The 16,675-nt window shown below is 43.0% G+C and overlaps 1 protein-coding gene across 1 annotated transcript in view; it reads right to left on the bottom strand.

Moving 5' to 3' along the window:
- Positions 1 to 1,564: 1,564 nt before the first annotated feature.
- Positions 1,565 to 16,675, bottom strand: part of Morn4 (MORN repeat containing 4) — a 17,757-nt gene continuing 2,646 nt past the window's right edge. The window contains exons 2-5 of the mRNA XM_008831969.3: positions 7,488 to 7,585; positions 4,973 to 5,087; positions 3,257 to 3,366; positions 1,565 to 2,809 (exon numbers count right to left, since the gene is read on the bottom strand). Coding sequence (XP_008830191.1) covers positions 2,661 to 2,809; positions 3,257 to 3,366; positions 4,973 to 5,087; positions 7,488 to 7,554 — 441 coding nt within the window. The 5' untranslated portion in view covers positions 7,555 to 7,585 and the 3' untranslated portion in view covers positions 1,565 to 2,660. The remainder of the gene's footprint in view (positions 2,810 to 3,256; positions 3,367 to 4,972; positions 5,088 to 7,487; positions 7,586 to 16,675) is intronic.

Here is a 16,675-nt window from a genome sequence, read left to right as displayed (position 1 = left end):
TGCCAAGGCTCTTCTTTTGTTTCTGAGAGAGGGTCTGGAATTTGTTTGTTTTTGATAGCTTGCCTGGAATTTACTATGTAGACCAGGCTGGCCTAGAACTCACAGAGATCTGCCTACCAAGGTGCTGGGATAAAAGGCCTGTGGTACCACACCCGGCCTCCCTGAAAGTTTGAATGGCAGAGAATAAGTGGCAAAAGGGCCCCAGCTGAGATATTTAGAATTAAAAACAAAATACAAAAAACTGGCCTTTCTAAAATGTTCAATTCATTTCAGTGATGAAATTTTAAAATTTCTCATTAAAAAGAGAATAGATCCCTGTTTGGGGCAGAGGCTAGAAAAGACCATACAAAATAAGCTCCAACTGAAACTGGGGACCTGATGGCATGAAAACTTGGGGCTTGGCTCCTGGGCTCCTTTCACAGGCATCTTCCAGAGTGGAGAAATAGGCTTAGGCTGAAAGAAAATACTAGGGCTGGGGGTAGGGGGAAGCAGCCTATAAAGCCAGCTAAGAGCCCAGCCTCTGGGCTTCAACAGGCTTAGGTTTAGCTCTAGGGGCCCCTTGTATCTATAGGACCTTGAGGTATCAACCTAACTTCCCAGAGCCTAATCTGGATAACAGTATCTTCTGGAGCTGTGGTGAGGACTGAGGTAAGACTGCACACGAGTAAGCTAGTATGGTGGGGTGCTCTACTACTCTGCTTGCTGCAGAAAAATGGAAGCTCAGGCAGAAGTTGACTTGCTTGAAGTCACCTAGTAGGGCTTGTAATGACTGGTCTTAGGCTTTGCATACTCATGCTCAGGTTGAGAGGTATCCAATGGAAAGGGAGCTGGGATTAGAAAGAAGACAGAAACCCTACCCAGCTGTCATTTATTAGGCTGGACAAAATGAGCCTGCCTGGTCCTACAAAGTTTACACCTTCATTGCTGGAGTGATGATTCAGCAGTTAAGAGCACTGGCTGCTCTTACAGAGAACCCAGTACCCACATGGCAGCTAACAACTGTCTCTAACTCCAGTTCCAGAGGATCCAATGCCCTCTTCTGACCTCTACAGGCATTGTGCACACACAGGGCTGCACTTATATACATGCACACAAAACATTCAAACACATAAAATATAAATTAAAAAAAATTTAATTCATACCTTCTACTCTACAGAGGGTGTGTGTGTGTGTGTGTGTGTGTGTGTGTGTGTGTGTTTAACCTCAGGTGTCATTCCTCAGAAGCTGTCCACCTTGGGATCTGGGGCATGCTAATTAAGCCAGGCTGGCTGATCATTAATCCCCAGAGATACTCTGTCTACCTCCCCAGAGAGATTCAAGCATGCACCAACATGCCAAGCTTTTTACATGGGTACTAGGGATCAAACTGAGGTCCTCATGCTTGCATAGCAAGCACTTTACTAAGCTATCTCTCTAGCTCCTCCATGGAGGTTCTGAGAAATGGATGACATCATATAAAAGTGTTCAGTATCAGCTCCAAGTCCCTCTCTGATTACTTTCCTCAAATAGCAAACAGGTTGATATACATGAGGACCCAATGCCAGAAAGACATGAACACTAAGTGTAGGCAGTTCTGGTGTTTGGTTTATTTCTATAAACACTTGTTTCTACAGTGCAGTTCAAAGAATAAATAGAGGCACACGGCTATAAGTTCCACTAGTCTGCTGTTGAGGGAGATTCGGTGAGAGAGCTGGGGCTAGGGCTGGAACCTGCGCTAAATGGAAGGCTTGTGATGATCTTAGCAAGAAAATCTGTCACAGACCTAAAGGCCAAGGCTCTTGCTTGAAGAGTTAATGAGCCAAATGTGAGGAGCAAATGCTCAGTTCATACAAGCCTAAGAGGAGCCTAAGTGTACCAGCACCCAAGGGGCTGTGAGTCTGATTCATTGATGCACTGGGAAAGAACCCTCAGCTTAAGCCTTCAGGTCACTCCATGGGAGGCCTGAAGGGGCCTTGGAGGTCTACGCTTTGCCCAGGGGTCAGTAATGAATACAAGTTACACATTTGCTTTTACATTAGTTTCTTACCATAAAGGGATCCTGTCTGATATCTAAGGGAAGAAAGAGGCACAAATGGGGATTGAATCACCTGCTGTAACTCAGACTAGGAACACAGTTTATAACATCGAGGGAGAAGAAAACAGTACTTTTACTGAATCCTTCACAGGGGGAATAAGCACAGACAAAGACCAGCCTGAAGCAGACTCCAGAAGAGCTCAGGCTTTGATTGAACAGCACTATTCTACCTAAGCCACCCCTATATTCTTCCTCATTTCTCCAGCACGTAGGACTGGCCCTAAGTCGAGGCTCGGATCATCTGCCCCAAGTGTAGGCAAAATGAAGAGATTCTATTTCATTGACAGCAAATGGCGTGAAGACCACAGCATGGGTAACCCAAGGTCTTAGGAGCAGGAAGTACCAACAAAGAAGAGGCAGTTCCTGTTCTCTAGCACAGAAGGGTCAGGGAAGCACACAACTGCTGTGGGATCTGAGGGCCAAAATTCTCCACACTTTTCTGTGACTGTATTCCTGACTGGCAGGTGGTGGAACACCTCACAGGCTTTGGCACCAGGGTCATGCTCATATCTGGTTATTTGTTCACCTAAAGTGAACAAGGGGATTTTGATTTTCAGATGTTTTTCCAACTATGCCCAAAGCTCCATCAGACAGTGAGGTTCCTGGCAGACTTGGAGGCACTCTGGGCCCGCTGAACCACAGCAGAACACTTCTCACGCCTCAACAGCTTATTGTTCTCAAACAGACCTTCATTGCGGGGTATTCCATGAGAACCATCAGGGAAAGTCAGCAGGCCTTTGAGGACAAAAGAGAAAACCGGGAGACAATATGAGCATGGCATTAATGTCTCAGATCAGCTTGATGTGTAGAGGCTGAAGAAGAGAAAAAGTCACAGGTAGGGCAGTCACTATGGATTGCTAGATAGCCACAGGAGCATTAAAATTAAGAAGGTATATTACCATGGCTGGAGAGGTGGCTTAGCGGCTAAGAGCACTGACTGCTCCTGCAGAGGACCGGGATTCGATTCCCAGCACCCACATGGTGGCTACCAACCATCCTTAACTCCAGTTCCAGGGGAATCTGAAGCCCTCTTCTGACCTCCACAGCATTGCATGACAGGGGTGTACTCACATACATGCAGACAATACACTCATACACATAAAAATAATAATAATAAAAATAGGTGTATTACCACTCATATTATAGTCACCTAAGTTACCATCCTACTGAGCTGAAACTTACCAAAACCATCTACTCTGCCATTCTTAAATTCCCCCTCAAAGGTCATGTTGTCATGTCGAATGAAGACTCCAACACCATTAAACTTGCCCTGGGCAAACTCTCCCTCATATCTGCAGAGACACCAAGATGTTAGCCATTCATAGTCCAGGTTAACTGAGGCAAGCAGTTGCCAATGTGTGCATTAGTAATGGCACAAAGCAAAGCTCATTTTGCCCAGTTCAGAGCTCCATCCACCCCACCTCTACCCCATACCCAAGCAGCAGAGAAGGATCAGAGGCTATGTATACAAGGTCCTAAATTCAGGGAAAGAATTTAAGTGGAGCTTGTATCTAATCCTTAAAAGATTTTAGGGTTACCTCTTCAGAGGGGGGAATGTTGGAGGGGAGGGAGTGGGCATGGATTTGAACAAAACACCTTATATACATGTATGAAATTCTCAATAAAGTTTTTGTAAAAATTAAAAAAAAGAAGTGAATGGAGGTAGAGTAGAAGGTCACTCACCTCCTTGACATTTCCAATTTTACATCTATTTAATTTGATTTATTATTTGTTTGTTTGATTTAGAGACAGAGTCTTGTTATATAGCCCAGATTGGCTCTGAACTGACTATGTAGCCTCCAGGTTGGCCTCAAACTCAAGATACTCCTACCTCTGCTGGTATCACAGAAATGTATCACCATGTCTGGCTTTTACATCTATTTAATTAATTAATTAATTGATTGATTGATTAATTAATTTTGAGACTGGTTCTCACTATGTAGTGTTAGCTTGCCTAGAACTCAATATGTAGACCAGGCTGGTCTTGAATTCACAGAGATCCTCCTGTCACCACCTCTCAAGTGCTGGGATTAAAGGTGTGTGCCACCATACCCAGCCTTCTTACATCAATTTTAAAAGTAATCAATATTGGTTGGCAAGATGGATCTGTGGGTAAAGGAGCTTGCTTCCAATCCTGATGACCTGAGTTTATTCCTGGGGACCCACATGGTGGAAGGAGAGAACCTACTCCTCTGACCTTCACATGTGTACCACAGCACACACACTCCCTGCACACACAAAATAAACAAAATATAATTCAAAAAAAATGTAAAAATAATTGGCCAGGTGTGGTGGCACATGCCTTTAATCCCAGCTCTCAGGAAGCAGAGGCAGGTGGATCTCTGTGAGTTCAAGGCCAGCCTGGTCTACATAGCAAGTTCCAGGTCAGCTGGGGCTACAGGAACACCCTGTCTCAAAAAAACCAAAAAAAAAAATCTAAAAGTAATCAATAAAAGAACTACTTACCCCTTGTCTGTTTTCTTCAGGGACTGACTGGGAAGAGCTCAGGGTTGAACAGACAGTCACCAATGCCCCATTTTTATACCAGAGCTTCTCTAGTAAAAAGGCTGAGAAAGGATTCTCAGACCAGCTAAGCATCCTGAAAGAGGCAGATTAGCTTCCTGGAAGATGCAGAGTACTTGAGCTGTCTGGAAGAGGCTCAGACCATGAGCTTCCTGGAAAGGACACTGTCCACCTTGTTGAGCTGCCTGCAGGTTGTGCAGTGTGCTCCAGGTTTCCAGGTTTTGTGATTTGTCACCCATGCTGGGGGTGGCTTTTAGTGGTTCAGCTGTCTTTGAGTCATTTAAGTAATCCCTCACTCATACTCCTGTAAGTAATCCCAATAAAACTCATTGGTTCACAAAAAATAGGCTGAGAAAGGAATGACTTAATACTCACCTTGAGCCATCTGAAAAGGTCAGTACCCCAAAGCCGTTAAAGAGTCCATTCTCAAAGTGACCCAGATAGGTGCCACCATCTGCAAACATCAGCTGACCAAAACCATGTCTGCGTCCTGGGTAAAGAGAAGGCCAGGTGCCAGGTTGGAAGAGGCAGTTTCAGGTCCCTTCTCTCTCGTTTAGCAGCCCACACTTGCTATCACCTTACCCATAAAAGAAAGAAAAGATGTGGTGGCACTAGCAGGGCCAAGCTGGGTGGCTCCTGGGACCTCCGATCTTAGTGACAACCACTAGATTTGGAACTAACATCTCCAAGTTGGAACAAGAACATGTTTAAAACAACACTAACATTTATTTACAGTGCCTTCACTCTGTGGTAGCCACTCTTCTAAGCCATCTTTGTGTTTATCAGTTTATTTTATCCTCATGACGATCTTAGGAGGTGGACACAGTACTATCATTATTCCTATTCAATAGATGGGAGAAGAAAGGAGAAGCCAAATAACTTACTCAAGATCTCAGAGCTCTATGTGATACACATGGCAAGAATGTAAATGCAGCAAGGTGGTCTGACTCACCAGCCCTGTTTACCTTTACCTATGTTGCTTATTGGAGAAAAATTAAAGTGCCCCTTAGCATCATGCAGCCTCAGGGTAAACCTAATAACCTGTTTGGCAGCACTTGTTTGGGCTCCATTCTATCTATAGGGCCATACTTATTCACTAACCTGACCAAGATGCTGGGAGCAATACTGCCCTTCAGAGAGTACAAGGGAGTTCTTTTGGGCATATACTGCCTAGCAAAGTCTCAGGATGTGTTTCCTCTTAAAGGCCATAATAAAAGGGACATCAGTTTGGGAGCCAGGAGAAAAGGTTTGGGATAGAAGGAGGTAAAGTCAAAATGCAGAATTTCTAAAGGCTCAAGAGTTTATTGGCTACAGAGATTTTATGTGGAAAGAATGGAGCACAGGCCTGGCCCCAGTATGAACTGCCCCTCACCTCTGTGAGTGCTGGAAAGCCAGTCTCCTTGGGGCATAGGTCTGGCCACAATGTGAACTGCCCTTCACCTCTGTTGAGTGTGGAAAGCCCAGTCTCCTTGAGGCAGTTCTTGGCTTGCTAGGACTGAACCCATGAGACTCTAAAGTGGCCAGGTTGGGTTTCCAAACTGAACATCATTAAACTACTTCTGGTATAGTTTCCAACAGAGTTCACAGTTCCAAAGAATTCTGCTATTTCTGTGAATTGATTACTTTCTTTCTTTCTTTCTTTCTTTTCTTTTCTTTTCTTTTCTTTTTTTTTGTCATTTTGAGACAGGCTTTCCCTGTAGCCCCTGCCTAGAATTCTCTAATGCAGACCAGGTTGGCCTCCAACTCACAGAGATCACCTGCCTCTGCCTCCTAAGTGCTGGGATTTAAAGGCATAGGCCACTATGCCTGGCCCAATTTTGGAATCTTAAGAAGTTAAGGAAGGTCTAGAAATTAACAGAGACAGTCAAGAACAAGTGACATTCACTGCTGTGAGCCTCCTATTACAGCTCATTACAGGTAGAAGTAATCAGTTCAAGTGGGGTGTGGTGGTGCATGCCCAGCACTTAGGAGACAGAACAGGCGGATCTCTGTGAGTTCGAGGTCAGTTTGATCTACATAGAGAGCTCTAGGCCAGCCAGGGCTACAGGGGACCCTGTCTCAGAAAGACACACATACAAAAAAAGATTCTGAAATCAAGTCATTGCAGTGAATTCTGTACTCTCTGATTTGTACTCTAAAGCATTAATTTTGTTCTGCTGGGTACATTCACATTTAAGATAATACACTAAAAGGAAAAATGAAATTTAAACACTGTAAATCTAGGGAAGATTTAACTCATTTCTGGAAGTAGGATCAACACTAGAATTTTTATTTACTTTATTTTTATTTTACGTGTACAAATTTTTTTGCCTGAGTTTATGTAGTATACTACATGTGTGCAATACCTGCAGGGGTTAGAAGAGGGCATTGGATCCCCTGGAACTAGAGTTATAAACCATTGTTAGCCACAGTGTGGGTGCTGGGAACTGAACCAGGGTCCTCTGCAAGAGCAGCCAGTGCTCTTAATTACTGAGCCACCTCTCCAGACCTCACAGCTTTTTTTTTTTTTTTTTTTAAATGTCTGCCTGTCTGTGGGTATGTGCATATAAATGCAGGTGCCCACGGAAGTCCAAGGTGTTGGATCCCCTCCCTGGAGCGCGAGTTACAGGCATCTGTGAAGTACTTAACATGGATGCTGGGAAATGAACTGAAGTCCTCTACAAGGGCAGTATGTGCTCTTAACCTGAGCCATCTCTTCAGCCCCAACACTAGCATTTTTCTAGCTCCTTTACTTAGTTCTGAAATAGACTAAAGGAAAGGTACTATGTGGAGTTGAGTCTTGCCATGGGGAATAAAGATGGATGGAGCTGGCTCTCTACCTTAGCATATTTTTTTGCCCTTTTGCTAAAGGAAGTGCTTATCACTGGATACCCCCAGGGGTCCTCCTCACCCTCTTTCCACTCGCCACGGTATTCCTCCCCACTGGAGTAAGTGAAGGAACCTTTTGTCAGGGTCATGGTGACAGCTTATAGAAGAAAAGGATGAAAACTGCAAGAAACAAAAAGAGAAACCAGTGTTACAGGATGGCTGGAAAGACCACAGAGCAATTTTGTAGAAAAGCTCTGAAGGATATTCTCTGGTAAGTGCACACTACCTTGGATACACTTAACAAAAGCACCCTCCTCAACACATACCATCAACTTCTACCAAAGCACTCTCATCCCCTACTTGTCCTAAGAGTTTTCAGCCAGATGGCTCAATGGTTAAGAGCACTGGCTGCTCTTGAAGAGGACCTGTAACTTCAGTTCCAGATCTGATGCCCTCTTCTGAACTGTGCAGGCATTGCATGACATGGGTGCACCTACCTACATGCAGGCAATACACACATACACATAAAATAAAAATAATTTTTTTTTTGGTCTTTTTGAAGCAGGGTCTCCCTGTAGCCCCAGCTGTCCTGGAACTCACTATGTAGACCATGCTGGCCTTGAACTCACAGAGATCTGCCTGCCTCTGCCTGGAACTCACTATGTAGACCATGCTGGCCTTGAACTCACAGAGATCCCCCTGCCTCTGCCTCCTGAGTGCTGGGATTAAAGGTATGCACCACCACACCCAGCCTCCAAACTAATATTTTTTAAAAAAGCTTTCAGCCAGTTCCTATTTTCTGTGAGCTAGGATGGAAATGGAAGCTTAATCTACAAATATTTACTTATGTGCTTAGTAGATGTATAAAATAGTCTCTCCCTTCAATGATGTTATTATAATCTAATTTATAAGCCCAGCAACTGAAGCACTGAACTATATTAGAGATAATGAAATTGTCAATTTAGATGGCAGAAATTAGTAAAGGCATGGGATGAACAGCATTAAAACCACCATGGCCAATGTTTGTAATCTTAGCACCTGGAAAGGCAGGAGGCTCATCAGCTAAAGGTTATCCTTAGCCTCATAATGAGTCTGAGGACAGCCTGGCCTACATGAAACCCTGTCTCAGGAAAAAAAGGCGGGGGGAGGCAGGGAATAAAACAGAAAAAAAATAGTTAAAAGAGCCTAGTGTGGTGGCTCATGCCTTTAATCTCAGTTCTCTGGAGGTAGAGGCAGGCAGATGTCTGTGAAACTGAGGCCAACCTGGTCTACATAGTAAGTTCTAGCTGGCTACAGGGAGATCCTGTTCCAAAACCAAAACCAAACGAAACAGAAAAGCAAAAGAGCAGCCTAAATATGGGTTATTCAGTGGGAAAATAATCCTTGTTTGACTACAGTTGAGGCTTTATTTAGGAGGGATAGGTATACATAGCTGAGATCTTGAATTTGAAAAGAACCTAACAGTTAATCCAGATTTCTTCATTTTATGGATGGAGAAACTGAAGCTCAGAGCGGTTAAAGAGGCTGTTGGCTGAGCTGGGGCAAGCACACAGCCTGACTCTGTTAGCTCTCCTTCTGCCATGCTAGGTCAGACTGGCTCTTCTCATCTTTTCTAGATCTAAGCAATACAATGTTTTTAATAATAATAATAATAATGAATAATAATAATAATAATAATGCAGATTTGTAGGTTCAAACACAAACCTGCTGAATCAATTTCTGTGTAGCTGGAGCTTGGGAATCTATAGTTTTAATAAGCACATCATTAGATGCCCACTTCAAAGCTTATGGACTACTACTGAACCATAGAGAGACACTGTGAAAAGCACTCAGCTATAAATCACCATTGAAAGTTCCTCACGATTAATAATTAACATGGAGTCTGACCCTCATGCACCTGACTGAGTGCCAACAGGACAAGTTCATCTTTTCTTCAAAATACAGGGACCTAGTGGACACAACTGGAGAGGGTCCTTAAATACTGTGGGACCTGGTACCAATGGCTTACTTCCTTTTCTTTCAAGTCCCAGAAAAACTAAAACCAAATCACTCATATACCTAAAATAAAAATAAATAAACAAATAAAGCTGCCTAAGATGGGCATGGTAGCTAGTACATGACCTTAATTCCAGCATTCTGGAGGCAGAGGCAGGAGGATGTCACAGAGATGGAGGCCAGCCTGTCTATATAGTGAGTTCTAGGCCAGAGGGACTGCAGGGAGACTCTGTCTCAAAAAACGAAACAAGCGGGGGCTGGAGAGATGGCTCAGCGGTTAAGAACACTGACTGTTCTTGCAGAAGACCTAGGTTTGAATCCCAACAACCACATGGCATCTAACAACTGTCCATAACTCCAGTTTCAGGGGATGCGACAGCCTCTTCTGTCCTCCTTGGGCACTGCACGACACAGGTGCACTTACCTACACGCAGGCAATACACGCATACACATAAAATAAAAATAATAAATAAAAAAACAAAAACAAGCTAGGCATGGTGGCATGTGACTTTAAAAAAATACTTTATTATTTTTATTTTATCTACATGCATGTATTGCCTGTGTGTAGGTTAAGTGCACCCATGTCGTACAATGCCCCCGAAGGACAGAAGAGGCTGCCCTGGAACTGGTGTTACGGACACTTGTTAGCTACCATGTGGGTGCTGGGATTTGAACCCAGGTCTTCTGCAAGAACAACCAGTGTTCTTAACTGCTGAGCCATCTCTCCAGCCTGGTGGCGGGAGCCTTTAATCCCAGCACTTGGGAGACAGAGGCAGGGGGATCTCTGTAAGTTCAAGGCCAGCTTAGCCTACATAGTGAGTTCCAGGCCAACTGGGGTTTCAGGGAGACCCTGTCTCAAAAAGAACAAAACCAAACCAAACCAAAACAAAAATTGCTGCTGCCTACATAATTCAAATAACATTAAAAAATTTCAATGTGTGTGAGTGTTCTGCCTACATGTATGTAAGTGTACCACAACTGTGCAATGCCTGCTGAAAGTGTTGAATCCCCTGAAACTGTAGTTGCAGACAGTTGGTAGCCACCATGTGGGTGCTAGCAACTGAATCCAGGTCCTCTTCAAAAGCAGCTCTTAACCACTGAGCTATTTCTCTAGCCACTCAAATAGTACTTTTAAAATAGAACAATTTAGCCAGGCATGGTGGTGCACGCCTTTAATCCCAGCACTCAAGCAGCAGAGGCAGGCGAATCTCTGTGAGTTCAAGGCCAGCCTGGTCTACATAGTGAGTTCCAGGACAGCTGGGGCTACAGGGAGACCCTGTCTCAAAAAAGACAAATAAATAAATAAATAATAAAAAAAATAAATAAATAAAATACAACAATTCAGTAAATGTGACTAATGATGTAAATACTAAGTAGAAGAAAAACCAACTATAATTGTTGCCAGTAATCCGTTCTTCATCAATATACTATGGGGTATTTTAACTTTTTTTCCTTTTTGCCACAGTCTTGCAATACAGCTCAGGGTTGGCCTGGAACTCATTACATAGCTAAAGCTGGCCTCAAACTTGCAATCTTCCTGCCACTGTCTCTCAAGTCCTGGCATTATAAGCACTATCATGTCTGGCTAATTGGCCTTTTACAATTTATTACATTCCCAGCACCCACATGGAAGCTAACAATGGTCTGTAACTCCAGTTCTAGGGGAATTCATCGCCCTCTTCTGACCTTGGTGGGCACTGCATGACATGGGTGCACTTACATACATGCAGAAAATATACTCATACACATAAATAAAAATAAAGTATTTTTTTAAAAAAGATAAGTTATATCTTCTAAGCCCTGGTTCTGTTCCTAAGTCCTCATCTCAGACATGAGGACAGAAAAATACTGAAAACCTGCTACTGTCATGCCAATATGGAGAAACATTTATTTCATTTCCCTTTTTTTCAGGTATAGTGACAACTGGCCTTGAACTCATGATTTTCTTGCCTTCTCCTTTTCAGCAATTTGTTTCTTGGCATGTGCTGTCATGACCAGCAAGAAACATTAATTCTAACTCCATAATGAAGGCCAACTTTGCAGACTCTTCAAGACTTTTGGTGGGGTGGTCTCTGCTATGGGATTTTCTCACTTATCCAGTTATAAGCCAGTAACTCCATATCTAGGATCCCCACATAATATAATAAAATCTCTAGGTGGGCCTGGAGAGATGGCTCAGTGGTTAAGAACATTGGCTGGGGCAGGTATGGTGGTACACACCTGTAGTCCCAACACTTGAGAGGCAGAGGCAGGTGGATCTCTGTGAGTTCAAGGCCAGCCTGGTCTACATGGTAAGTTCCAGGCCAGCTAGGGCTATAGGGAAACTTTGTTTCAAAAAAGACCAAAAAAAACCCCCAAAACCCAAAAAACAAAAAACATTGGCTGCTCTTGCAGAGAACCTGGGTTCAGTTCCTAGCACCTACATGGTGGCTAACAACTGTCCGAAACTCCAGTTCCAGGGGATCTGATGCCCTTCTCTGATCTCTGTAGGCACTGAACAACATGGGTGCACCAGGAAAGGCCAACTGTCTTCCTGACTAAGGCCCCTCTATACCTCCGAGTGCTACTTCACATGGAGATGATTCTGGTACCCACTGTGCTCTCCATCTTATCAATGTCCCATAAAATCAGCCTCCAATTTCAGGCTCACAAGGTCTTATCATTAGCCCAGCATCAGAGCAAATAAAACATTAATGAGAGGAAAACAGGCAGTTTTCCATAAAAATTGCAAAAGAAAACTCTTTACACTAAAGTTTTTTGATAGCTACAAGGCCATCTTTAGCTCTTTCTAGGACTAAGTGAGATACAGCACTCAAGGTCAAAAGATGGTGCAAATCACAAATGTCACTGGGCATGATGGCACATACTCTCCACTTTTAACCTGAGCAGAGGCAGGTGGATCTCTATGAGTTTCAGACCGGCCTAGCCTACATAGAGTTTTCTGGCTAAGACCTTGTCTCCAAAAAAACAAACAACTGCAACAAAAACAACAAAAAAACAAGCAAACAACCCAAAACAAAAATAACACCCCACATCTCAAACATCTCCTTAAAACATACCTGACTGTGAAAGACTGTATCCTCTTCTAAACCTTTTGTTCTCTCTCTCTCTCTCTCTCTCTCTCTCTCTCTCTCTCGCTCTCGCTCTCGCTCTCGCTCTCGCTCTCTTTTTCCTTTGAGACAGGGTCTTCCTGTATCCCCAACTGGCCTAGAAATGGCTACATAGACCAGGCTGGCCTTGATAGCATGGAGATAGGCCAGCCTCTGCTGGGATTAAAGGCATGTGCCACCTCAGCCAGCTTTCTAGAGGACTAGAAATCTAGACTGTCATAATGAAGTCTGTAACTTAGAAGACTGTAAGATAGGGAAATTTCTTTAAATGTTTAGCAGTAGTTAACAAATTTATCTTCACTCACACTTTGGGGAGTTATTACAGTGGGATTTGAGGAGCCACAGTGGGTACACAGAGCTTTAAGGGGACCATGGCTGTGTATTTATTTGCTTTTCTTGAAGGCTATATGAAACTTCCAGAGTGACATCCCACCTTGTTCCACAGGGATCAGAAAAAAAACAACAGAACAAAACAGGAGGTGTTTGAGGATTATCTATGGACAAAGTTCCAGCCATACCCTTAAGCTTTAAATCTAACTATCTTTTATGGTATACTGTCATCTGAAAGGAAGCCAACGAAACTTGAAAGGTGATTTTTTTTAAATTACCAAATGTGGTACAATGCATTTTCTGAGGAAATTTGCAATGTCTCCTCTCTTACAAGTTCTTCTACAATCTAACCTTGCCACCGACTCATCAGAAGGTAGACTCTAACTCCTCTCTCTTGAACTTTAACACAGACTGATTCAAACAATACAGCAAGGTGGAGGTGATGAGTGTTCTAAGGTTTGATCATAAAATGTTCGCTTTGCTCATTGCTACACTCACAGTTCAAAACTTCAGCCGCCACATAAGAATGTCTGTCTAGGGACTGCAGAGATGGCTCAGCAGTTAAGAGAACTGGCTGCTCTTGCAGATGACCTAGGTTTGGCTCCCAGCACTCACACGGTAGCTAAACAACCGTCCAAAACTCCAGTTCCAGGGATCTGATACCCTCTTCTGACAGGCAGACATTGCACAACATGGATGCACTTTATATATATATATATATATATATATATATATATATCCAATACACTCACATGCATAAATAAAAATAAAATATTTTTTAAAAAAGAATATCTGAGTAGGTAGAAATTTATTTATTTTGTTTGTTTGAGACAGTTTCACTATGTAGCCCTGGCTGGCCAAGAACTCACTATGTAGACCAGACTGGCCCTGAACTCATAGAGATCCACCTGCCTCTGCCTCCTAAGTGCTGGGATTAAAGGTGTGCACCGCCATACCCACCCTAAGAACTTTTGACTGGGGATGGAGAGATGTTTCAAAAGGTAAAGGTGCCTGTCCCTAAGCTTGACAAACCTTAGTTTGATTCCTGGGACCCACATGGTGGAAGGAGAGACCCAACTACTGTAAGTTGTCCTCTGACCTCTACAGATACGCTAATGGCTCATACATGTACACACATACACATATACACACATGTACACACACACACAAGTAAATAAATAAATATGTAAAAAATTAATTTTCTGGGGCTGGAGAGATGGTTCAGCGGTTGAGAGCACTGACTGCTCTTGCAGAGGATCCGGATTCGATTCCCAGAACCCACATGGTGGCTACGAACAGTCCTTAACTCCAGTTCCAGGGGAATCCAAAGCCCTCGTCTGACCTCTTCTGTTTTTTAAAAATAAAGCCATCTGACTACCCAGAAACACTCATGCAGTTGGAGAGGCCATGAGTTATTGTTCCAGTTGGCCATTCTCATTTTTGAATCATCTTAGCTCAGGCACCAGGCATCACTGAAGGGGACATTTGATGGTTCCAGCTCCCAAGCACTGAGCCCACATTTCATCTGAGATACTATGGAGTAAAGAGAAGCCATCTCCATGATGCCAGATCCAAATCCCTGACCCACAGAATCTGGGAGTGTCATATGGTAGTTTTAAGATGCTAAATTTTGGGGTAATTTGTTAAATAGCAATAGTAACCAGAATACTGTCTAACAGCCTAACCCTGCCTCCATTCTCTATTTTTCAAAAGTATATATTACAAATTTCCATTCCTTTTTGATCCACTGAGATACAGTAAGGTCCCTTCAGTAGTTGCTTATCAAATTATGTCCAGTCCCAAGACCAAAATCAGAAGTGCTAATTAAAAGGAACATATGTAGAATTTATGGGCCTCAGGTCACAGTTGTATACATTTGTCTAGAAACTGCTACATGTGTTCAAATAATTGATATTGTCATTGCCTGGGACAGTGTTTGAATTTTAATTTATGAGTCTTATAATTATCCATGCTAATTAATAGTCAGCTGTACAGCCACACAGGCCAGAAGAGAATTTAAGCAGTAACCATGGTTATTGAGACAAATCTAGTTTAATAAAGTATAGCTAGTGCTAATGAAGATGGAAAAGCCCAAAACATACTTTTTTTTTTTTTTTTTTTTTTGAAATAGGGTCTCACTATGCAGCATTGGTTGGCCTGGAACTCACTATGTAAACCAAGCTGGCTTCAAACTCAGAGATCTTCCTGGGACTTCCTTCTTGAGTGCAGGTATTCAAGGCAGGTGCCACCACTCCTGGCCTCAAAGGTATAGTCCAGGCTGGCCTCAGACTCATGATCCTCCTGCCTCCACCTCTTTAGTACTTTCAACAGGTGTGCAAAATATCATTCCAACACTTTAATAAGGGATGCAAATCAGTATTTATATTAGTTGCTTATATAATCTTTTTTTTTTTTTTAAATCTTTTTGAGACAGGGTCTCTCTCTAGCCCCAGCTGGCCTGGAACTCACTATGTAGACCAGGCTGGCCTCAAACTCACAGAGATCTGCCTACCTCTGCCTCCTGAGTGCTGGGTTTAAAGGCATGTGTCACCACACCAGGCTTTATATAATCTTTTAAAAAAAGTTTTATTTATTTTTTATGTGCATGGGTGTTTTGCTGCATATATGTCAGTGCCCCACATGCATGTCTGGTGCCTGCAGAGGGCCAGAAGAGGGCATTGGATCCCCTGAAACTGGAGTTATAGGTATTTTTAGCTGGCATGTGGGTGTTGGGAACAGGACCTGGTTCCTCTGCAAGAGCAGCCATTGATCTTAACTGCTGAGCCATTGCTCCAGCCCCTCATTTGTTTCTTTTTAAAAATTTATCAAGATCTCTACTCTGTTAGGGCCCTTATGGACCCCTAGCTTTCCCAGACTTGCCTTGATTAATGCATGTCTCAACTCTCAGCAGAGGAAGCTTCCTTATACAGCAGATGGTGATTAATACAGAGAACCACAAGTCACCAGTGTGTAGAGAATAAGAAGCTGCATGCAGACTCCTTATCCCTGAATAGGACACCTGTATCAAACTTCTACTTCCAAAGACTCAGGGATCATTGGGAAAGAGGGGATGGAAATGTTGTAAGAGGCAGAAGAGGTGGATGACCACAAGGAAACAGAATTTTCCAGTTACTCATATGAACCCACAGCAACAGTGACAGCGTGCACAAGTACCACATAAACTCAAGCCAGATAAAATCCCAGCATAGACATGGGGAAGTAGGTAAGAAACCCCAACGCTACCCTGAGGAACTACTGGCAACTGATGACTGCCGGGAAGGGGAGATTCAGTCACATTTAAGGGTGAGACTCTTAGTAGGTTGACCAGGCTCCAGCGAATGAACTCATACTGAAGGGCATTTGGAGACACAAACTTGACTCTATAGGCATATTTGTGTATATATATATATATTTAGAGTACAGGAAATTTGGTGTGAGGGTTGTTAGTAGGGGGGTATAGATATGGGAGGGGATACAAATATGATCAAAATATATGGTATTAAATTTGCAAAAATTCAATTACAAAAAGGAAAAAATGACAAAATGCAGCAAACATTAAAAAGCACTTATGCATTCACAGTAACCTCTTTCAAATTATGAAACTTAAAAACAAAACAAGGGGCTGGAGAGATGACTTAAGAGCACTAACTGTTCTTGCAGAGGACCCAGGTGCAAATCCCATCCACATGGCAGAAAACAACCGTCTGTAACTCCAGTTCCAGGGGATCTGATGCCCTCATCTAACCTCCGTGTGCACTGCACAATGTGGGTGTACTTACATACATGCAGGCAATACATTCATACATGTAAAAAAATAATTAAAAAAATAAAAACA

Source organism: Nannospalax galili, unplaced genomic scaffold (assembly GCF_000622305.1).
Source record: "Nannospalax galili isolate Female #2095 unplaced genomic scaffold, S.galili_v1.0 scaffold875, whole genome shotgun sequence".
Classification (NCBI taxonomy): domain Eukaryota; kingdom Metazoa; phylum Chordata; class Mammalia; order Rodentia; family Spalacidae; genus Nannospalax; species Nannospalax galili.
This window is presented reverse-complemented; position numbering and strand designations above follow the sequence as displayed.